Below are 23,094 nucleotides of genomic sequence, written 5' to 3' on the forward strand. Positions count from 1 at the left end.
AACCCTATATGCGCCCTCACTTACGCCATAAAGAGCAGTATACTCTGGTTTCCCAGGAAATGGGAGCCAGATAAACTAGCCTCCCCCTAATGGGCGCAGTGCTTCACTCCTACGCCAGAGCAAGTCTCCTCCATATCCATCAGATCCATTGGTTTGAAAAGCTTCCTCTCCTTGCACATGGAGAAGACTCGCTTGCCATACCTTCCTCCTCCTCTTAAAGCTGCGCCATGCAGATGTACGCTAGCAACAAGGCTGTGTTGACACGGCCCTGTCGTGAACAGTCAGTGTGTGAACGCAGCCTGCACGGCACTTGTGTGGAGAGAATTCTTCAAGCCCCGCTGAGAGGCTTTCGCTTTGTTGGCGCTTTCACCTCCTGCCCCAAAACGTTGTTCATGGGTTTTTTAAGCATCCCTGAATGACACAAGGTTTGTTGATCAAGTGGAAATGTTCGACGTAGCCTCAGTCAGTCAGCTCTCTTGTCATTCGTGAGCTTCGCCAGCCTCCTTGCTAGATAATTCTGTGCTTAGGCACGTCGTCTCCTTGCCTGGTGCCTTCCTCGCAGGTCCCTGGGCTGAGAGAGTTCTGTGCCTCCGTGTTCTGGGCTGCATTTAGATGAAAGGCAGCTCGTTACTGATGTCACTTGTATTTGCTTTCCCCCATTTCTCCTGGCCATGAGATGTGGTTTGCCTGTCCCACCAGTGCAACAGCCGCTTACTAGAACAGAAATTGCACCCTCGAGGCAACTCCCGTTGTTACTTCGTTCCCACCCTTCCGTCGGCAGCCCCGGCTGTGCTCTTCGCTACGCCAGCCTGCTCCCCATAGGAGCGACTTGGCAGGCAGTCTACTTCTGCGCATAGGAACGAGTGGGGGCAGAAGGGAAGCGCTCTTGGCCCCATGCATCTGTTAGCGGGCTGCCTGGTTTCACTTGGCTTCTGGATCAGTGGCCTGCAGCCATCTTGCAGGTGGGCCGTGGGCTTGGGTCTTGCGCCCCTGCAATGGGGAGCTGGCACTGGTGCTCTGGCCCCGTGCCCCTCCCTCCCACGAGGTGGGAGTCCCAGCGCCAGCTTCCTGCTGTGGGAGGATGGAATGGGCGAGGCTTGAAGGCTCCATCCAGCTTGTGGGGGAAAGAGGCGGCTCCGCGTGCTCCTGCTTCCCCTCCTCCCTGCTGGGGAACGGCTGCACAGGAAACTACTCGCCCGCAGGCTTTCCCTGCTGCTTCCCACGGCCAGTGGGAGAAGGGGGGTGCCTGGGCGCATTGGGGGCAGAGCCCACCTCTCTCATAGCCAGACCCTGCACCCCCATGCTGCTCTTGCACCCTCCCTCCCAGCCAGAACCCCTCCCCCTCTGCCACTCCTGCACCCTACCTCTCGGCCAGGAGGCACCTTCATGGGTGTTGGGCTGGTGGCGCGCAAAGATCTGCAGTGGAGCAGGGTGGGCGGTGGGCCAAAAGTCTGCAAATCCCTGTTCTCCATCAACGAGCAGCAGCCAAGCAACTGTCCAGAGTTAGCTGTGTCAGAGCTTCTCTGAGAACCGGCTGCCAATGACAGGTGCACCCTCTCTCCCCACTGTACCTACCTTGTCTCCAGCAGCTTGGGCATTGCTGAAGTCTGCTCCAGAAATGTGTCCAGGTGCAGTGATGCATTTCCTCTTCTACTGATGGGGGGAGGGTCTCTATAATGGCTAGCCGATTGCTTTGCTCACCTTTTAAAAGGGGTCTCTCTCTCCTTTTTTTGGGTTGCAATCCAACTCCAGAAGGTAAGACCCACTGCTAATGTTCTAAAGCTACTGTTGTATGTAAGCTTAATTGAATTTGACTCTCAGCTATGTAATTAAGCCTTAATTAAGAAACCAATCAGCTTGCTTCACGCCCAGGTCTATACGCAGAGTAGTAGCTGTATAATTAGCTGTAAAGCTTTCACTAGTTGAATCCAAGCTGTCTTTGCATGCTGTTTGCATTAGCATTAGAGTGCAATGCAAATTTGAAACCTAATTTGCTTGTGAAGTTTGTGGAAGATGTCAATTAGGTTAACAGCATGGGAGTGCTTAGTGTCTTACAAATTAACCTTAGAACTGTTTGTGGACCTGACGTGTGAGCAAAAGCTTGATTTGCATGGTAGTGGTTTTTGTGCACTTGTTTGTTTTGGTGATTTGGGAGGAGGGTTAAATTGTTTTGAGTGAAGTAAGTTTGATGCATGCTTTATAACGGATTATTTTTAATTCACAGCTTTTTCTGAACTGTAACAGTGTACATCTAGAGTTTGGAAGATAGTACAAACAGTGTCAATTCTTAAACTGCCTCTCTGCTCTGGCTACATCTAGACTATGGAGTTTTATTTGCATACTTATTTGCGCTTTGCAATTTGCATACCTTTTTCCAATAGTTTTTTTGGAAAAGGCTCTTCTGAAATTTGCCCTGTCTACACTCAGCCAAGTTTCAGAAAAACCTCCTCTTTCAGAAGAGCCCTTATTCCTTGTGAAATGAGGAATACAGGCAGTCCCTGGGTTACGTACAAGATAGGGACTGTAGGTTTGTTCTTAAGTTGAATCTGTATGTAAGTCGGAACTGGCGTCCAGATTCAGCCGCTGCTGAAACTGACCAGCGGCTGACTACAGGAAGCCCGAGGCAGAGTTGCTGTGCCCCAGGCTTCCTGGAATCAGCCGCTGATCAGTTTCAACAGCAGCTGAATCTGGACGCCAGTTCCGACTTACATACAGATACAACTTAAGAACTCCAGGCGTCCCCAAGTCAGCTGCTGCTGAAACTGATCAGCGGCTGATTCCAGGAAGCCCGGGGCAGAGCAACTCTGCCTCGGGCTTCCTGTAGTCAGCCGCTGGTCAGTTTCAGCAGCGGCTGACTTGGGGATGCCTGGGGCAGAGCAGCTGGGGTGCTGCTGGGTTGCTCCAGTAGCGCCGGGAGTGGCGCTGCGGGACCAACCGGCAGCACCCCAGCTGCTCTACCACAGGTGTCCCGAGAAAAGCCTGGTCTGCTGGGGGGGGGGGGGGGCGCACTAGCCAAGGAGGACCTGGGCGGGGGGACCGCCCAGACGTGCCGCGGTCCTGCCGCCCGGGTCCTCCGCGGCTTTGCTCCACGTCTCCCTGGTTTGCTGGGGGGGGGGGGGGACCTCCCCAGCAGACCCTGGAGATGCGGAGCAGCTTTTCTCACCCCGGAGGACGCGGGCGGCAGGACCGCGGCGAGTCTGGGCGGTCCTGCCGCCCGCGTCCTCCAGGGCGAGAAAAGCCCCGTTTGTAAGTGCGGATCCAACATAAGTCGGATCTGTGTAACCCGGGGACTGCCTGTACAGGAGTTTCTGAAAGAGCGTGTCAGCTCTTCCACACAAAATGTTGGAAGAGCAGACGCGTTCCCTGGACGCAGCAGAGTTTTTCCGGGATACCTCAGGTATCATGGAAAAACTCCATAGTCTAGACACAGCCTCAGATATTCCAGTAAACGAATTAAACTGCATTTTTAGTCTAGCAGTTCACCTTCAGTTTTCTAGGTGCTCCAGTTTGAACGCAAAAAATCTTAGAGGGAATCTGAAAATGCTCTTCATGTCTACGTAATTCAGATGCAAAAATAAAGAAGGGAGGGGAATTGAGAAGTTACCAGTATTCATAAACATAAGTTAAAAATATCCACATTTGCAGTGATTGTGTGTAATAATCATCCTCATTACGCTGGCATATGCTATATTAAGGTTCCATTTATAAACAGAGTTAATATAGTTTAGTTAAACAGGTGACTAGGTTGCTTGTAGCCATCTACAGCAATTTCTGCAGCTCTGTGATGCACGCTACTCGTGTCTGTAAGATGTTTATAACCTCTAGAATCTGTTCTACGCTAGGGATGTTAACTAGTGATTAATTTAAGAGTTGAATAGTCGATGGAATTTCTATGACTATTCAACTCGTCGAGAAGCACTTCCACGTTCCGCCTTTGACACTGAAATGCACGAGAGGTCCTGCTGTGCTCTTGTACATTTCAAAGTTGGCATGCCACAGGGAGCCCAAGGACAGTGGGAAGTCCTGCTGACTCTGGGCTCCATGTGGGCGCTTCCACTTTGACATGCATAAGAGCCCCACTTTGAAATGCACAAGGGGCCTGGCTGGGGACTCTTGTACATTTCAAAGCTGGCACCCGCATGCAGCCCGGAGTCCTCTGGGGACTCCCCACCTGACCCTGGGCTCCATGCGGCACAGCCACTTTTAAGTGCCTCCCTCTTCCTTCTCCCCCTTACCCCCCCCCCCGCCTCTATCAGATTGAGGCAGCAGGGGGGGCAGGAACTAGTCGACTGTCCAATAAGCATTTGCTTATCGGATAGTTGACTAGTCCTTCACATCCCTGTTCAACACCATTTCTATTACAAATGTGTACTTCTACTCCTGTAACCCATCACCCTTGGATTGAAATTTTCCATGGAGCTAATAAACCTATTTCTGGGCTCACTTCAGCCTGAAATCTTGTTCACACGTGACTGAGGAACCAGCTTTGTACACTTGGCTTCTGTCATCTCATGGAGCTCACAGAAACAAGCCCAGTTAGAAAGACGTCTGCAGTAGGTTTGAAATTGAATGTGGGATGCGCAGTCCTCTACACAGACTCAAAGGCATGTGTGCACAATAGCAATTTGTTCGGCATCTCTCTGTTTTGATGTAAAATGTGTAGTGTGTGTAGGAGGCCTTAGTCCAGGCCTGGGCAAAATACGGCCTGTGGGCCAGATGCAGCCACCAGATCCAACCTGTGGACACTGTGGGGAACCCCAGGCAGGTTCCCCACTTGCTGCACCTCACCTGCATGCAGCTCAGAAATGCAGCTGTGGGGCAGTTTCACTTTAAAAATTGAGCTGGGAGGAGGGGGAAGCTTTTGGAGCTGCTCTCACCCCCAGCACAATCCCATTGGCCGGTTTCTGGCCAGAAACTGGCCAATGGGAGCTGCCTGTTCAAATAACAGGCAGCCACGAAGCACAAGGGGCTCCACATCACATGGCTACAGCCTGTGCGGGAGTGTCAGGCAGCAGTCTTCCCTCTAAGCTGTGGGGCAGCCCAGCTTCACAGGGGATTAATCAGCCCTGCCCAGTCACAGGCTCTGGGCTCCATGCAGGGAGCTAGCTGACTGGATGGGGCTGACTTAATCATCCGTGAAGCTGGGCTGCTGCACAGTTTAGAGGGAACACTGGCTGGCAGGGAGGCTGATTCAGGAACAGACTGCTGGCTGGTAAGTCTCCTGGCCAGACCCTGCCTCTGGCATCCCAGTGCCTCCCTGCTCCCCACTCCTGCCCCCTACTCTACATACCCAAATCCTTTGTCCCCCTTCTGTACCCATATCCCCTGCCCCAGATCAGTCCCTTCCTGCCCTAGCTCACAACGCAAATCCCTGCACCCCTTTCGGTACCCCCAGTTCCCTGCCCTAGGTCACAATCCAACCCCCTGCACCGCAGTCATAGAACCAGAGCATCAGAGAATCCCAGGGCTGGAAGAGGTCACAGGAGGTCATCAAGTCCAGCCCCCTGCCCAAAGCAGGACCAGCCTTAACTAAATCATCAGCCAGGGCTTTGTCAAACTGGGACTTAAAAATTTCTAGGGATGGAGATTCCACTCCCTCCCTAGGGAAAGCATCCCAGTGCTTCCCCATCCTCCTAGGGAAATAGTTTTTCCTAATATACAACCTAGACCTCCCGCACTGTAATTTGAGACCATTGCTCCTTGTTCTGCCACCTGTCACTACTGAGACCAGCCTCTTTGGAACCCTCTTCAGGAAGTTGAAGGCTGCTGTCAAATCCCCCCTCACTCTTCGCTTCTGCAGACTAAAGACCACATCCCTCAGTCTCTCCTCATAGGTCATGTGCTCTGGCCCCTCATTATTTTGGTTGCCCTCCACTGGACCCTCTCCAAACCCAAAGTGTCCACATCCTTTCTATAGTGTGGGGGTGTCCCAGAACTGGACACAATACTCCAGATGAGGTCTCACCGGAGCCGAATAAAGGGGAATAATCACTTCTCTGGATCTGCTGGAAATGCTCCTCCTAATGCACAGGCACACTGTTGACTCATCTCCAGCTTCTCATCCACTGGAACCCCCAGGTCCTTTTCTGCAGAACTGCTACTTAGCCAGTCGGTCCCCAGCCTGTACCAATGTTTGGGATTCTTCCGTCCCAAGGGCAGGACTCTGCACTTGTCCTTGTTGAACCTCTTCAGATTTCTTTTGGCCCAATCCTCTACTCTGTCCAGGTCACTCTGGACCTTATCCCTGCCCTCCAGCGTATCTACCTCTCCCCCTAGTTTAGTGTCCTCTGTGAACTTGCTGAGGGTGCAATCCATCCCCTCATCCAGGTCACTAATAAAGATGTTGAACAAAACCAGCCCTGGAACCGATCCTTGGGGCACTCTGCTAGACACCGACTGCCATCCTGACATCGAGCTGTTGATCACGACCCGCTGGGCCGAACCGTCTAGCCAGTTTTCTATCCATCTTACCCTCCATTTATCCAATCCAGACTCCCTTAACTTTCTTGCAAGAATACTGTGGGAGGGCTGCAAGAAGTCCAGTGCCCCAGGTCACAATTCTTACCCCAAGGTCCCTGTTGCACCCACCCTCTGTCCCAGGCCCCCGCACCTCCTCCATTAATATCCTGGAAGAGTGCGGCCCTTGACCACATTCCAAATTCTTGCAGTGCCCCCCATCAAAAATTATTGCCCACCCTTCTCAGTCTAAAGCAATAAAGATGTAAGTTTGGCCACTCTTACAAAATATCAGGCTGTCCATAACTCACCTGGACTGTCAGGTGGTTCAGGGGAATGAGTAGAGCGCTGAGAGCCCAGTTCCTGAGTACTCTTTCCTGCCCTTTGCACTTTGTCCCTGTGTAGCACGCACTAAAGGCCTCCAAGGTCACCTTCCAGTAACCTCCTCCCCCCCGAAGGGAACAGACTTGTTTAAATTTCACAGATTAGTTCTCTGTCTTCAGAGAGGAGTGACCATACCGAACCTTTTCATTCGTGGGTTGGAGACAGGGACAGGAAACGTGCTAAATGTCCAGGCGATGTTAGCTGAGGGAAATGAGGGCATTTGAAGTAGGGATGTTGGCGTATTGCCGTTGAAATGATTAATCAAGAAGCCTAGGCTTACCGGTTAGTTCAATCGACTACACACAACTGCCCCATTCCTCCGCACTGCCTCTGGGTCTGGGACAGCTAAGGGCTTCCCAGGAGTGGGGCCAGGAGCACACTGGCTGCTGGCTCCGCCCCGGGGAGCCGTTTAGTAACCGTATAAGCACTAAACGTTGTTGTGGCTACACGATCACTAAAATATCCAGTCTCTAACATCCCTGATTTGAAGGCTACTAAATAAAGGGCTGAGCTAATGCAGATAAGTCCAGTATACTCTGCTAGTTCAGGCTTGAATGTTGGGGCAGAAGGTGGCTATAAGTACCAATGGAAATTAGAAAACGAGTCTGAAAGCTAATACATTTGATACGCAGCTATTCTGTGGGAATGATAGCCTTTGAAGAGAGCTGCAAGCGGAAGTGTATTTATTAGAGTAGCCAGATACACAGAGCTTTACAACTCACTTGCCATACTTTTCCCCTCTTCGGGTATGTCTACACCAGGGGTGGACAATAATTTTTGGCCGGGGGCCAGTTCAAAAATTTTGGAAGAGGCCCTGGGCCGCCCCAGAAGGGGCAGGGACTAATCCGGAAGGGGCGGGGCCAGAATGCTTCTGGGCTTCCCCATCCCCTTTGCCCTCCCTTCCCATTAGGCACCCACGCCCCTAGTAGGGCAGAAAGAAGCTTCACACGCTCCCCCGCCCCCAGACCCTGATTAGCCTGGGGGCGAGGGGAGCAAGAAGCCTCCTCCTGCCCTATCTCTACCCTGTGAGGAACACACGGCACTTCAAAGTGCCATGCGCTGCTTGCAAGGCGGGAGGAGACGTTACATGCTTCCCTGCCCTCAGGACCTGATTGGCTTGCGGGCGGGGGAGCTGTGCAAAGCTTCCCTCGCCCTGCCCCCACCCTGGGTGAGCATACGGCACTTTGAAGTGCCATGTGCTCCTCGCTGGGAGGGAGAGTGGAGGAAACTTTGCACGCTCCTCCTGCCCCCAGGCCAATCAGGTCTGGGGAGCGCATGACATCTCCTCTCGCCCTGCGAGCCATGTGCAGTGCTTCAAAGCACTGCATGCTGCTCACAGGGGGGGAGGAAGCTTCGCACGCTCCTCCGTCCCCGGACCCTAATTGGCCTGAGGGCAGGGGAGCAGTAGGGCTTCCACAGGCTGGATCAATCTGCTTGGTGGGCCGGAAACGGTCGATGGAGGCCCTTTTGCCCACCCCGGACTACACTGTGCATCTTTAGCCTGTCCAAAGAATTGATGCATGCAGCACATCGGGGAATAGTTAAAATAGGAGAATGAGTGTAGACTTACAGAAAAAAGGACTAATGAACAGCACAGTAGTAATGAGCAAGGCCTCAGTGTTCTCTAAAATCATGTGGAAACTGCCATGGATAAAACTCTGGCTTCTAAAAATGGAATCCAGAGCAGATTGGCAACTTCATGGGTGCTTCTGCACATTGATCCAGCATGGATTGATTTATCATGTCTAGTATAGGTGTGATAAATAGATTGCCGAGCACTTTCCTGTCTACTCTGGTACTCCAGTAGAACAAGAAGAGTGAATGGAGTCAATGGGAGAGCATCCACTATCGACCACACAGCGAAGATACCGCGGTAAGTAGGTCTAAGTACGTCAGCTTCAGCTACGTTATTCATGTAGCTGGAATTGCGTAACTAGATTGATGGCCCGCAGTAGAGTAGACTAGGCCACACTCTTTCAGGCTGACCTTAGCACTTGCTATGAGAAGGGTTGATGTGCTGTTGGCCTCATTTCATCAGGATGTTAGGGTACTTTAGATGCTTTTTTGGTGCCCATAGACTTAGGACGGGAAATGAACTGTAGTTACATGGTTGCTCTTCCTGCGCGGTAATAAAGGTAGTTCAGGGTTGGCTCTGTGTGAATGTCTCACCAGGGAACCCTAAAGGTGCTCCAGTGAAGGACAGGAATGGGATACCTGGAAAGCACCCTAGGTTAACACTTCCTTCGACAATGAAGATAAGAGAAATAAATGCTGTTAAGCTCTTTATTCTGTCCTGAAGATCTCTCTGGAGTTGGACACAGTGCCTGAGTATTTTGGATTTGTGGGTCAGTTGGACTATTCCTCTATCTATATATTGAGAGGCTGGAGGGTTCCTTGGCTGCGGATAGTTGAGCAGATGACACGAGTTACTCTCCGTTTGAACTCTGAGAAGTGGAACTTGCACAAACTGTTACTTATGCTCTCAGCACAATGGGACCCAGATCTCTTTGGGGACTCTGTGTGCCTCTTAATGGTAATCAGTGATTCACTGCTAAACCGTATTGTCTCTCTAACATATTGCACTTAATAGGTTAATCTCTCATCCTGGAGTGCATAGATGCTGCCTGAACCTCCTCTCTACTGTCTTCTCTCCCTTATTGAGGTTCGATCATGTAGGGACAAAGTGAGAGAGGCTAAAAGTCAGGTAGAGTTGGACCTTGCAAAGGGAATTCAAACCAATAGTAAAAGGTTTTATAGCCATATAAACAGGAAAAAAACAAAAAAAAGACGACGACAGACCTCTAATTACTAAGGATGGAGTGGAGGTTGAGGATAATCTAGGCATGGCCCAATATCTAAACAAATACTTTGCTTCAGTCTTTTAATGAGGCTAATGAAGAGCTCAGGGATAATGGCAACATAACAAATGGGAATAAGGATGTGGAGGTAGATATTACCGTATCCGAGGTAGAAGACAAACTCAGACATCTTAATGGGAGTAAATCAGGGGGCCCAGATAATCTTCATCCAAGAATAGCAAAGGAACTGGCACATGAAATTGCAAGTCCATTAGCAAAAAATTTTAATGAATCTCTAAACTCAGGGGTGGTACCATTTGACTGGAGAATTGCTAATATAGTTCCTATTTTTAAGAAAGGGGAAAAAAAAGTGACCTGGGTAACTACAGGCCTGTTAGTTTGACATCTGTAGTATGCAAGGTCTTGGAAAAAATGTTGAAGGAGAAAGTAGTTAGGGACATTGAGGTTAATGGCAATTGGGACAAATTACAACATGGTTTTACAAAAGGTAGATCGTGCCAAACCAACCTGATCTCCTTCATTGAGAAAGTAACAGATTTTTTAGATAAAGGAAATGCAGTGGATCTAATCTACCTCGACTTTAGTAAGGCATTTGATACAGTACCACATGGGGAATTATTGGTTAAATTGGAAAAGATAGGGATCAAAATGAAAATTGAGAGGTGGATAAGGAACTGGTTAAAGGGGAGACTACAGAGGGTCATACTGAAGGGTGAACTGTCAGGCTGGAGAGAGGTTACTAGCGGAGTTCCTCAGGGATCAGTTCTGGGACCATTATTTAATATTTTTATTACTGACCTCGGCACTAAAAGTGGGCGTGTGCTATAAAGTTTGCGGATGACACAAAATTGGGAGGTATTGCCAATTCAGAAAAGGATCGGGATATCATACAGGAAGATCTGGATGATCTTGTAAATTGGAGTAATAGTAATAGGATGAAATTTAATAGTGAGAAGTGTACGGTTATGCATTTAGGGATTAATAACAAGAATTTTAGTTATAAGCTGGGGACACATCCGTTGGAAGTAACGGAGGAGGAGAAGGACCTCAGAGTCCTGGTTAATCACAGGATGACCATGAGCCAGCATTGTGACATGGCTGTGAAAAAGGCTAATACGATCTTGGGATGTATTAGGCGAGGTATTTCCAGTAGGGATAAGGAGGTGTTAGTGCCATTATACAAGGCATTGGTGAGACCCCATTTGGAATACTGTGTGCAGTTCTGGTCTCCCATGTTTAAGAAGGATGAATTCAAACTGGAACAGGTACAAAGAAGGGCCACTAGGATGATCCGAGGAATGGAAAACCTGTCTTATGAAAGTCAAGAATCAGAGGGGTAGCTGTGTTAGTGTGAATCTGCAAAAGTGGCAAGGAGTCCTGTGGCACCTTATAGACTAACTGCAGTGTAGGAGCATAAGCTTTCGTAGGCAAAGACCCACTTGGTCAGATGCACCTGATGAAGTGGGTCTTTGCCCACAAAAGCTTATGATCCTACACTGCAGTGAGTCTATAAGGTGCCACAGGACTCCTTGCCGCTATCTTATGAAAGGAGACTCAAGGAGCTTGGCTTGTTTCCCTTAACCAAAAGAAGGCTGAGGGGAGACATGATTGCTCTCTTTAAATAGATTAGAGGGATAAATACCAGGGAGGGAGAGGAATTATTTAAGCTCAATACCATTGTGGACACAAGAACAAATGGATATAAGCTGGCTAGTAGGAAGTTTAGACTTGAGATTAGATGAAGGTTTCTAACCATTAGAGGAGTGAGGTTCTGGAACGGCCTTCCAAGAGAAGTAGTGGGGGCAAAGGCCTATCTGGCTTCAAGACAAAGCTAGATGGGTTTATGAAGGGGATGGTTTGATGAGGTAACATGATCTTGGCAATTTATTGACCTTTCACTATCAGTGGGAAATAGGCCAATGGTGGGAAGAGTTGCTATAAAGAACTTTTTTCTGGGTGTCTGGCTCGTGAGTCTTGCCCCCAAGCTCAGGGTTCAGCTGATCACCATATTTGGGGTCGGGAAGAAATTTTCCTCCAGGGTAGATTGGCAGAGGCCCTGGAGGTTTTTTCGCCTTCCTCTGTAGCATGGGGCACAGGTCACTAGCGGGAGGATTCTCTGCATCTTGGGGTCTTTGAACCATTGTTTCAAGGACTTCAATATCTGAGATCTAGGTGAGAGGATTATTCTAGCAGTGGGTGGGTAAGATTTTGTGGCCTGCATTGTGCAGGGGGTCAGACTAGATGATCAAAATGGTCCCTTCTGACCTTAAAGTCTATGAGATTTCCCCTCTTAGCCCCATAACAAATGGAGGAGAGAGGTGGTGGGGAGGGAGGGGGAAGGCACAAGGTGACTTGACTTCTACAGGGCTAAATTTGTTACTCTCATAGTAAGGGTTATTGATTTTTTTCAGATGCCATGTTAGTCTGTTTGTGCAAAAACAGCGAGGAGTCCTATGGCACTAGAGTAACAAAAGTATTTGGGCATAAGCTTTCCTAGGCTGGAACCCACCCTCAGATACAGGAAACGGAAACTTCCGTGTGGCAGGTAGAGATGGGTGTGTTACATGACTGTGCAGAGGGCCAGTGCTAGCGAGGTCACTTGAATTGGGATAGGGTGGATGTGGCTTATTCCCAAGAGCTGAGGTGGTGAGAATACCGAAAGAGGGAAAAGCACGTGTCCCAGTGAGGTAGGCCAGTGATGCGCAACCTGTGGGTCTTGGCATCCGGCTACCCGGATCGGAGCCCCGCGCCACATGGCCAGGCCCAGCCGCAGGGGTCACAGTGGGGCGAAAAAAGGTTGCGCACCACTGAGCTAGGCACTCCCAGTCTATTCCAACCCAGTCTGGAGGTGTCAGTTTGCCCATGAATTCCAGCTTGGCAGCTTCAGGCTGATGTCTGGTTTTGAAGGTTTTTTGCTGAATTATGGCAGCTTCTAAGTCTGCTGCTGAGTGCCAGGGAGACTCAAGTGCTCTCCGCCTGGTTTTTGAAGTGGGTTGTGCCCACAAAAGCCCATTTTTTGTTAGTCTCTAAGGTGCTGCAGGTCTGCCCGTTGTTTTCTGTGGTTATTGAATGTTACCCTCTCGATGGCAAAGTTCAGCAAAAAGCTCCTCACAGCCGGACTGCAGAGCTGGACCTAGCGTGCAAACTCAAGGCTGTCTGGTCTGAGGGGGATTCTGCCATTTTACTATGGCTTCACCATCTGGCATGCTGTGCCAGTGCAGCTTCTAGCAGTAGCTCCCTTGTGGGAGTAGAAGCTTCTACCAATGCTTAAGTGGTGCCTCGTGGTTTTCATGGGTTGCACTCCTGACTCTACCCCAGAGGGCGAGTATCTGAGTGTCTCCCTGAGCTCTCACCCATGTGTGGCTGCTTTGGGAGGAGAAGCCAGGCCACTTGACTCTTGTCTCCTGCCCTGTCCACATAACTTTTCTGCCAGCAGCCTTAGGCCAATAGGAATCGCCCCCACATGGGTCTCCTGTTTGTCCTACTGGCCCAGAATTGTGAATCCAGATGCTGGTTGTCTGAGGCAGCATTTCATAGGCCCTCCCCCTTCTGGTTCCTGCCTCTCATTTCATTCATGTGCTTATTGCACCCCCCCCCTTGGCATCGCCCCGCCTGGCGCTTTTCCACACAGCATCCCGCTCTAGCAAAGCCTCCTCGGCACAATCGGAATGTCGTCTGGTTGTGAAAATAAGGTGACTGCTCTGAAGCCAGCCTCTCCCCCCCCCCCCCAGCTTCATCCTGCCCTCCTTCTCTCCCCCAAAGCCCCAGTTGAGGTACTGTCGCTATGGCCTCCGCTGCAGTATGACAAGCCCTCGTCTCTCCCCTGCTCCCAGCTGAAGGGCAGCTGGGCAGGAGCAGATTCCATTCTCTCACTCGCTCTTTTAGAGTCTACTCGCTCCTACCGCCTCTCACAGCTCAGGGTTTCAAACACAGCTGCCCATGCGTGCACGGACTTCGCTAGCAGAGAGGGTGTGAGGTGTCAGGTTTGGCTGGGATTTCTCCCTGGGACGTGGACAAATGCACATTGAATCAGCCTGACATTGCTTGACTGTAGCAACATCAGCTCCGCTCCCCTCTGGGGCTGGTTCAAGTAAACTGACTCAGCCCACCTCTGCATGCTCCTGGTTTGAGTGAAGGCTTGCAGTGTCTCACCTCTGTGTTTGTCCAAAGACCAGTAGGGCTAATATTGACCAAGTAGCATAACCTCTAGTTGCTCCCTCAACACGAGAGGCTAATCCTGTGCTTTTGTTTTCAGTGGGACTTCTCCTCTTGCATGTCTGAATGCTATGCTGCATACAAACTCCCGAGGGGAAGAGGGTATTTTCTATAAGGTTCCAGGGAGAATGGGAGTGTACACACTGAAGGTAAGTGTCTCAGATGGGGGGACTTTCTTAAAAAGTTTGTGACCTTTGTAGCCATTTTAACCGATGTTGGATGTTCCTCATCTAGGGATCCCCAGCGGGATAAGCAGTTGCAACAAAAGTGTCTCCAAAGTGCCTCAAACCTTAAAAATGCCCCTCTGCTCAGATAAGCACCCCTATCTCCCTCGTGCCCAGCCCCGCACTCCAGCCCTGCTCTTGCAGACCCCCCCCAGCTGCTCCTGCATCCTACCGCCTAGTCATGAGGCAGCATCATGGATGGTTGGCCAGTGATTGGCAGAAAGGTCTGTGTTGAGCGGGGTGGGGCCATCTCTGAGTGAGACGATGTTCGGTCGTCGTGCCTCAGTCTCAGCGAGGAGGCGAAGGACTGCTCCGTGCGGGGTGCCTGTCCCCTAGGGGCAGGACTGGCACAGTCCTTGAATGGAGCCTAGTTCATAGCCATCAGATGGTTACTTTGTCACTCTTCATCAGGATTTGTACCTCGAGCTGAAAAATTCCCTCTTCCATACCCAGCTCACACCATTCAGTCCGCCAGCTGGGGAGCTGCTTAAAAAGGGGAGCCTAGGGTTTTATTTGAATCAGTCTCCTTTGTTAAATAATTAAAATCTTTATTTGCAATCTTACTCTCCAACTGAAGTGTTGAATTAACCAGCCTCTGGTACTGCTAGAGAGTCTATAGATTCAAGGCAGAGAGTGAATTTGCACATTTAATCACCTAAATGTCACCAGAGAATAGCATCTGTGTGTCATGGATGGAAAGAAAATGGGTGGTGTTCTGGGGGAAGTGTGTTGGAGGTCTCATGCATCCATCAATAAATCCTCAGAGCTTTAGGAAATTACAGCCTATATTACGCTCGACATGAAGTAACTATTTTGGACGTCATTATGGCAGGTAAAGATGAACTTGATCACTGGAGTGGAAGCTGGTGGTAGCCCAGGGACCAGAAAATTATGAGCAAAAACATAAGCAAAAGTATAATTGAGAATTGAAAGCAATTGAAGAATTGATTAGATGGCCTGAAAGTCATAATTACATGTTCAAGTAAAAGGGCAACTTTTAGCCAAGAGCCCATCATGGGTGGCAGGGAAAGCAGAGGAAGCAATTAGAATACAACTTACAATACACAACAAGTTTTCTGTCTCTTCCCCCTTTTCAGTCAGCGTAAGTTAAATGTTCCTGGTGCTTGTCTCGATCTAGACATCTGTATAATCTGCACTACGCTTGGCATTACTGCACTGAAGAGCCAAATCTCTGGGCAGCCGCTCATGTCTTTGTGCACCTGTACCAAAGGCACAGAGAGCAGAGGAGCTCAGCTACTAATCAGTTCTCCATAACTGAGACCGTGTCGGCGTCCTGATGCATCTCTTAGCTCTTGTTTCTGTTTTGTTGTAAATACGGTTGCTAGTTCAGGAATGGTTCTTATTCAAGTGATTGCCCCGTCCTCCCCGTTTCAGGACGTTGGCACCCAGTTCACTGGCATTGGAGGTTTCCCTCAGCAGTACCCATCAGGCTGCTCATGCCCTGAATGATGGTATAAGTGGAAGAGCTTCCCTGACTCCCCTTACCACTCATGACAGTTGTTGGAGCATGTTATCTTGTTACCACAGGTTCCCCTCCGCTTATCTGGGTGTAGCTGGGGCCTGGTTTTCATGGTAGGTGTTTAGTAAGTGATAATACTCCGTTTTCCTTTGGTTCCTCTCTCTTCTTCGGTTCCCTTTGAAGCCCTACTAGTTCTGCAGAAACCGGTACAAGTGAGCAGCCTGAACTCTAGTTGTCACTGCAAAATCTTCAGGGTCTTTAAATAAAGAATAAAAAAGCCAAGGGGGCCAGACTTACAATTCCTTGGAAGAAGTCAGCCCGGCGCCCACCCTCACAGCGTTTCAGTCCAGAGCAGAGAGACACAACGCCTGCTTCGCTAGAAGGATTCCTCCAGTTGGGGTGGAATCCCTCTGCAAGTCCCCTTTGTTCTCAAGGAGGGCGAGGTGCCGAACGCTGCTGTGAAGGACTCGGCTCTGGGAGGCGCTGAAGTCCAGCAAGCGTGCAGCAAAAGGGCCCAGGCACTCCCAAGGCAATCATCAGTTCAGCTGGAATAGGGCTGGCCCCGCGGAGGCTACGTCTACACGACAGGGTTTTTGCACAAAATCCCGCAGAGCGTCCACACCAAGTGCATTTTTGCGCAAGTAAATTTACAGTAAATCAAAAGCACAGAGGGGTTTTTGTGGTGAAGGTATTCCCCTTTCTGTAAGGAATAACTCCTTTTTGCGCGGTGTGGACAGGCAATGGGGGTTTTGCACAATAAGAGCCAATCAGAAAAAGCACAGGTGCGCTGGTGGCTATTCTGTGAATAGCAATCAGAGCTTTCCTTCAAGAGCGCATCCATGCAAACAGATGGACATCTTACCAAATGGATATTGATACCTGCCTCTGGAATTTCCACTCCATGCATCTGACAAAGTGGATCTTTGCCCACGACAGCTCATGCAGTCTGGACGCTGTCTTGCGCAGAAGTGCATTGCTCTTTCGATGCACTTTTGCAATGTGGACGCGCTCTTGCACAAGAAGTTTTTGCAGAAGATCTCTTCCACAAAATGCGTCTTGCGCATGAAGCCTGCAGTGTAGACGTAGGCTGAGAGCAGACCCTGCAGCAGCACCGTCTGGCTCTCAGCAGTGCTGTCCTTGCTGACTCAGCAGCGGCGCGCTGTCCTGGGGCTGTCAGCTCTGGAAGTTTGCTACGGCATGTGGTTTGCTAAGTCTCTTGGTACGGATTGTAATGGAGATCCGGAATCCCGTCTCCTGGTAGAGTTGGCTGCCAGTCAGTAGCTGCTTGCCATTTCTTTTCAGCATTCAGTATTATGGGCCTCTCTGGGCGCACATGGCGCTGTTCAGAAGGAAACCCGTGATCTCTCCAGCGCCATCTTCCCTGAGCTAGCCACACCAGTACCTGGCACAGACAGGCATACTCCCTCCGAATCCCCCGAACTCATCCTGAGATTTGGAGGGTCAGCGAATACCTGCCAGGGTGCATGAAATAGCTCCCAACTCTCTTCCCACTGGGCGCTCTGTCATGGCCAGCCACTAAGACCCATGGCCTGGAAGAGATTGAGCTCCAGGGCCTTCCCCTTCCCTTGGGGCTTCCTCCCTGCCTATAGATCGTCTCCACAGCCTCCTGGCTCTACTTCCTTCAGCAGGCACCCTGACCCATCCCTTCAGGAAACCCCCATTCCTGATACTGGGTTTGTACTGAGCAAGAGCTGGAGGAGGATTCCCCACAGCCAGCTTGGCTTTCACCTCTTCATCATCCAACAAGGCAGTGGTAGCCCAGGGTTCCTCATCTCCATCTGCTGATCACTGAGCCCGTCAGAACCTCTTCTGCTTGGGTAGTCAGTTGGAGGAGGCTTGAGAGAGGTCCCACACACTTGTTCACATCTCATCATCTGTAGGAGTTTCCCAAGTGACACTAGCAATTAATAAAGCTATCCTGGAGCCCAGCAAAGTGCTACAACAAACTCCATCTTCCCTACACCCATCCCAAGCAGAAGGGTTTCCCTTCCAGAAATGATCTGTCCTTACAGCAACCTCAGCATTTTACACCGCACCACTCACCCCGTGACAGTCGTTGGTGGGGTTCAGCTGTCCAGAGGCAGGGATAAGCGAGCATTTACCACAAAAGCAAAAGATGCAAGGAAGCGCTATGTTTTTGGCAGAAAACTTGATTCAGCAGCGGAACTACAGTTCAGGTTTGCTGATCAGCAGGCGTCGGCCGGCTCCGATGACCCGAACTTCTCTAGCAGTATCTTGAAGTTGAAGGTTCTTCCCCAGCTCTCCAGCTCCGTACTGTGCGGTCGGATTGGCTGTGCTATTGTCTGTGGCGCTATGAGGTACTGCTGTGTACGATTGAAATATGTTGAGGTGCCCACAGCTGGCCTTTCAGTAGCAGCAATGGAGTCGTTACTGCTGGTCTGATGGGTGTTAATGCACAACGAGGGGAACCACTATTCCAGAAGCTTCTCAGAGAGGGCAGGTATGCAACGAGGCAGCCTGACCCGTCACAGCAAGGCTCTTTCTTTTTCCAGTGCTTGCTCGTGTCCATTCCAGGTAGGTGTGTGCTACATGCACCGATCCCGGAGCTTTTCCCTTAGCAGTGCCCTTTGGGCCAGCCAGGGAACCCCCTGGAGTGGCACCGCTATATCGGCGCATATTCTACCCCTGCTGGCCCTCCCCCCTACCGTGACGGTAGCTGGAGCGCTGACTACGCTGGTGGCCCTTCCCCTTAGCAGGTGTTTTGAGGATTAGCAATTAGCTTAGTGTCAAGTTTAGATGAAGGAGCCTTCTCCCTTTAAGCCTCTCCCTGGCTGGGGAGGGGATGCCAGGGCTGCAGGGGTTTGAGCCGTGTGCGAAGTGCTTGAAACCTAAGCCCTGCGGCAATCCGTGTGACTCTTGCCCTAAGTGTCTGGGAGAGGGCCATTGCATAGACAGTTGCAACATTTGCAAGAGTTTCAAGCTGAGGACAAAGCGAGAGAGAGAGAGAGAGAGACTAGACTCAGGCTTATCCTCAAGGAGTCCGCTTTGCAGCTGCCGGCACCGGAACAGGCACCGCAGGGGTATGGCGCCCTGGCTTCGGTGTGGGAGTCCTCAGTGGCACCCGCCAGACTGATGGCCACTTCTTCAAAGTCCTTGAGGCACTTTGGTGCCTACCCCTGGCTCTTTGGTGGTGCAGGCAGCGGGGCAGGAGGAGAGGCAGCCCCCCCCCCCCAGGACCCCATGCCAAGTCTAAGGAGCCCCAAAAGCTAGACGTGCTGGGAGGGGGGGGAGACCTATCCCATGGGGGGAGGGGCTGTAGCTCCTCATCACCAATCAACAGGCAATACCATGAACAAGTTTAAGGATCATCTCCCCCAAGATTTGAGGCAGGAGTTTGGTGCCATCGCAGAGGAAGGCAGGACAGTGGTGCGAACGGCGCTGCAGGCAGCATTGGGCGCTGCGGACTCAGCGGCCCGGACGGTGGCCACGGGCAGAGTAACGAGGAGGCGTGTGTGGCTGCATGTGTCCGGCATCCCTCCCGAGGTCCAGAACACTCTGCAGGACCCTCCCTTCGAAGGGTCGGACCTCCTCTTCTCGGACCAAACAGACTCAAAGCTGTGCAGCCTCTAGGGCTACCATGAAGTCTTCGGGGATTCACTCCGGCCCCGCAGAGGAGGCCGCTCACCCCCAGACATCCACAAGGCCCTTCCAGCAAGGGTTGGGCCCTGACGGGCAGGAATAACTAATAGGAGCAGGCACAGGGGGTCAAGATCAGACTCACATAGAGGGTCTGCCCTGCTGTCTAACCAGCAGCCCAAGTCCTCATTTTGAGGGTGCGCTCAGGACGTTGGTCTCTGTACCGGCGCCCCCTTTTGGTTGCGACTTCCCCTTTTCTAGCGGGCCTGGTCCCAGATAACCCTTCCCTACTAGGTCTAGAACCCACTAGTCAGAAGTTATGTCACAGAATCCTAGGGCTGGAAGAGATCTCAGGAGTCATCAAGTCCAGCCCCCTGCCCAAGCAGGACCAATCCCAACTAGATCAATCCAGCCAGGGCTTTGTCAAGATGGGACTTAAACAGCTCTAGGGATGGAGATTCCACCACCTCCCTAGGGAACCCATCCCAGTGCTTCCCCACACGCCTAGGGAAAGAGTGGATGTCCCTTCCCTGGGCCAGGTTCATGACCATGAGTTCCATGATCAAGGACCTCCAGAGGTCTCTTATAATAGCGAGGACATGCATGAAACTGCTGGGTTGTACCTATGTGGTGAGGTATGCCAGAGATAAGGTCTGACCCCTACAAAGGTGGTTGTTGAGCGTCCTCTATCCAGCATGGGCACCTCTAGATGCAGTAGTCACGCTGCTGGAGACTGTGTTCCACTCACTGGACTGGTGGCAACAGGAGAGGACTGTCTGTGCAGGGGTCCCATTTGCCAGACAGAGCCCATCGGTGCAGCTGTTTACAGACGCATCGGATACAGGCTGGGGGCCCACCTGGGAACCCTAGGACACAAGGTATGTGGTCCCCCATGGGAAGTTCCCTGCACATAAATGTCAGAGCTCAGGGCGGTCAGGTTGGCGTGCCAGGCCTTTCTCCCCCAAGTGGAGGACAGCGTGGTTTCCGTGTTGACAGACAGCACAAACACCATGGATTCTATCAACAAACATGGTGGAGCCCGTTCCTCTCCCCTCTGCAGGGAAGCCGCATGGCTGTGGGAGTTGTGTATCGCCCAGAATATCCACCTTGAGGTGACTTACCTCCCCAGGACCAGCAACGTTCTGGCGGACAGGCTCAGCAGGTCCTTTCAGGCCCACGTGTGGTCCATCAGACCGGATATCATAGTCGTCTGGAAACGGGGTTATCCTCGTTGGGACCTGTTCGCTACTCTAAGGGAACGCCCAGTGTCAGAACTACTGCTCGTACATGGGTCAAGGGCAGGAGCAGCAGGGGGCCTCGGGAGTTATTGTACACATTCCCCCCCCCCCTTCCTTCTGAGTCACGAGGTCCTGCTCAGGATCAGGAGGTGCAGGGCCACAGTCATTGTGGTGGCGCCAGCATGGCCTCGACAACACTGGTTCACCAGGCAGTAGAAGACCCAGTGGTACTGCCGCTAGTTCCAGATCTGATCACCCAGGACTTGCGGGAGGAGAGGCTTTGCCACCTGACCCTCTCAGCCATCCACCTAGCAGCATGGAGCCTGCCTGGTTAACGGGGGCGGAGTGACTCTGCTCAGAGGAGGTGCGAAAGGGGCTTCTGGAGAGCAGAAAACCTTCAACCAGAGCAGACTGAGGCCAAGTGGAAGTGTTTCACCTTGTGGGCAGAGCAGATGGGGACAGACCTGATGGGTGCCTCAGCCCCTTTCATTTGGGATTACCTCAGGCACCAGGGCCTCCTCTGAAGGTTCATTTAGTCACGCAGCCTTTCACCCGGGGGAGGGACAGAAGTCTGCTCACCAGCTTTCCGAAGGGGGGAGGACAGGTGGTTCCCCCACGTGCACCCTCTGGGACCTCAATCTAATCCTGACAGGTCTTGTGAGGGCCCCTTTTTAACCTTTAGCCACCTGCTCTCTGAAGCACCTGTTGTGGAAGGTGGCGTTCCTGATTGCAGTTACCTCAGCTAGGAGCGTTTCGGAGTTGAGGGCCCTCACTTCTTAGCCCCCCATCCAGCTTTCCTCCCTAAGGTAGTCTCTCATTTTCATATGTCTCCGGACATTTACCTGCCGGTTTTCTTCCTGAAACCCCATTCCTTGCATGTTAGAAAGGCTCTGACATTCTGTATAGAAAGGACAAGAGAGTTGGGTAAGTCTCCGCAACTTTTTATTTCAATAGCTGAGAGGATGAAGCGTTCACCAGTATTGGCCCAGTGCCCATCGTCTTGGATCACATGCTGTATTGAGTGCTACGACCGTGCGGGTAGACCCGGGCCTCCTCGGACGGCTCATTCTACAAGGGTGCAGGCGGCGTCCAAGGGATTGGTTGTGCAGGTGCCCATTCTTGACACTTGTAGAGCAGCTACGTTGTCCTTTGTATGCACGTTCTCCAATCGCTACGCGATTGCTCAGCAGGTATGGGGAGACGCGGCCTTTGGGGGGGCTGTACTGCAGTATATTGTGAAGTAGGCGCTGATAGCTCAGACCCACCTCCTAGGACGCTGCTAGGGAGTCGCCTAATTGGAATGGACATGAGCAAGCACTCGAAGAAAAAACGGTTACTTACATAACTGTTGTTCTTCAAGATGTGTTGCTCATGTCCATTCCAAAGTCCACTCGCCACCTCTTTGTTGGAGGGTTCCGGCAAGAAGGAACTGAGGGGGCAGAGGGCCAGCAGCGGCATGTATGCACCAATATAGCTGGCTCCCTGGCTGGCCCAACGGACACTGCTAAGGGAAGAAGCTCTGGGATTCGTGTACGCAGCGCACGCACACCTCATTGGAATGGACATGAGCAACACACCTTGAAGAACAACAGTTCTGAGGTAAGTAATCGTCTTTTCCAGCATCTGGAAGAGAGCATAAGAGGGACAATGGCATCATATCTTGGCCTCTCCGTTCTCCCTCCCCCATCTCATCGCCTGGAAGACAGATTTGAAACTGAGGAGGTTGGTCACAGGCTGGATCGGCATTTGCTCTGAGTATGGAGAGATGTTACTGCCTGTAACGTCCATGAGGGTGAGCGACTGATTCACATCCTGTGTAGTCTGTAGTTAGAATTTAGGCTGCTGCTTTTTATTTCTCAGGTAACCAGTTTTGCTCCCTGCTTGCTGCTTATAATCAAAGAACACTAGGACTGGAAGGGACCTTGAGAGGTCATCGAGTCCAGTCCCCTGCCCCCACGGCAGGACCCAGTACTGTCTAGACCATCCCTGATAGACATTTATCTTAAATATCTCCAGAGATGGAGATTCCACAACCTCCCTGGGCAATTTATTCCAGGGTTTAACTACCCTGACAGTTGGGAACTTTTTCCTAATGTCCAACCTAAACCTCCCTTGCTGCAGTTTAAGCCCATTGCTTCTTGTTCTATCCTCAGAGGCCAAGATGAACAAGTTTTCTCCCTCCTCCTTATGACATCCTTTTAGATACCTGAAAACGGCTCTCATGTCCCCCCTCAATCTTCTCTTTTCCAGACTAAACAAACCCAATTCCTTCAGCCTTCCCTCATAGGTCACTTACATTCGATTTTTGTCGTAAGTAAATATTGTATATTTTCCCTAAAACAGTGGGGCTTTTGGTTGACGTGCTTGAGAGGTCTCAGCTCAGGTTAATATGTTGTATGTGCTCTACCTTCCGTCCAAGTGACAAACTGATGAATGAGCTTGCCCTCCAAGGCAGCATGAGACCGTGTATTGCTTGGGTGACTGGCTGGTGCCTTTCTCTGATTTGCGAGTGGCTCAGTGAGCATTTATGCAACGTAGGTAGGTGTGGGACTCCACAGGCTGATGACCGCGTCATCATGGAGGGGTTAGCTACTTGTAGCTGGTAGAGCTTTTTGAGAGACCTCTCAGGCTGGAGCGTTGTGGGGGCTCAGCTATCCCAC

At 51.2% G+C, this 23,094-nt stretch overlaps 1 protein-coding gene across 5 annotated transcripts in view; it reads left to right on the forward strand.

Moving 5' to 3' along the window:
* ASXL2 (ASXL transcriptional regulator 2) overlaps positions 1–23,094 on the forward strand; it is a 192,105-nt gene that overhangs the window by 72,564 nt on the left and 96,447 nt on the right. For 3 of the 5 annotated variants that reach the window (XM_075923200.2, XM_075923201.2, XM_075923198.2), the window contains 2 exons: positions 8,645–8,713; positions 13,915–14,023. In XM_075923200.2, the coding sequence (XP_075779315.2) occupies positions 8,645–8,713; positions 13,915–14,023 (178 nt within the window). The remainder of the gene's footprint in view (positions 1–8,644; positions 8,714–13,914; positions 14,024–23,094) is intronic. The other 2 variants (XM_075923203.2, XM_075923199.2) reach the window with 1 other exon arrangement.

Source organism: Pelodiscus sinensis, chromosome 3, assembly GCF_052426305.1.
Source record: "Pelodiscus sinensis isolate ZL-2025 chromosome 3, ASM5242630v1, whole genome shotgun sequence".
Taxonomy (NCBI): Eukaryota; Metazoa; Chordata; order Testudines; family Trionychidae; genus Pelodiscus; species Pelodiscus sinensis.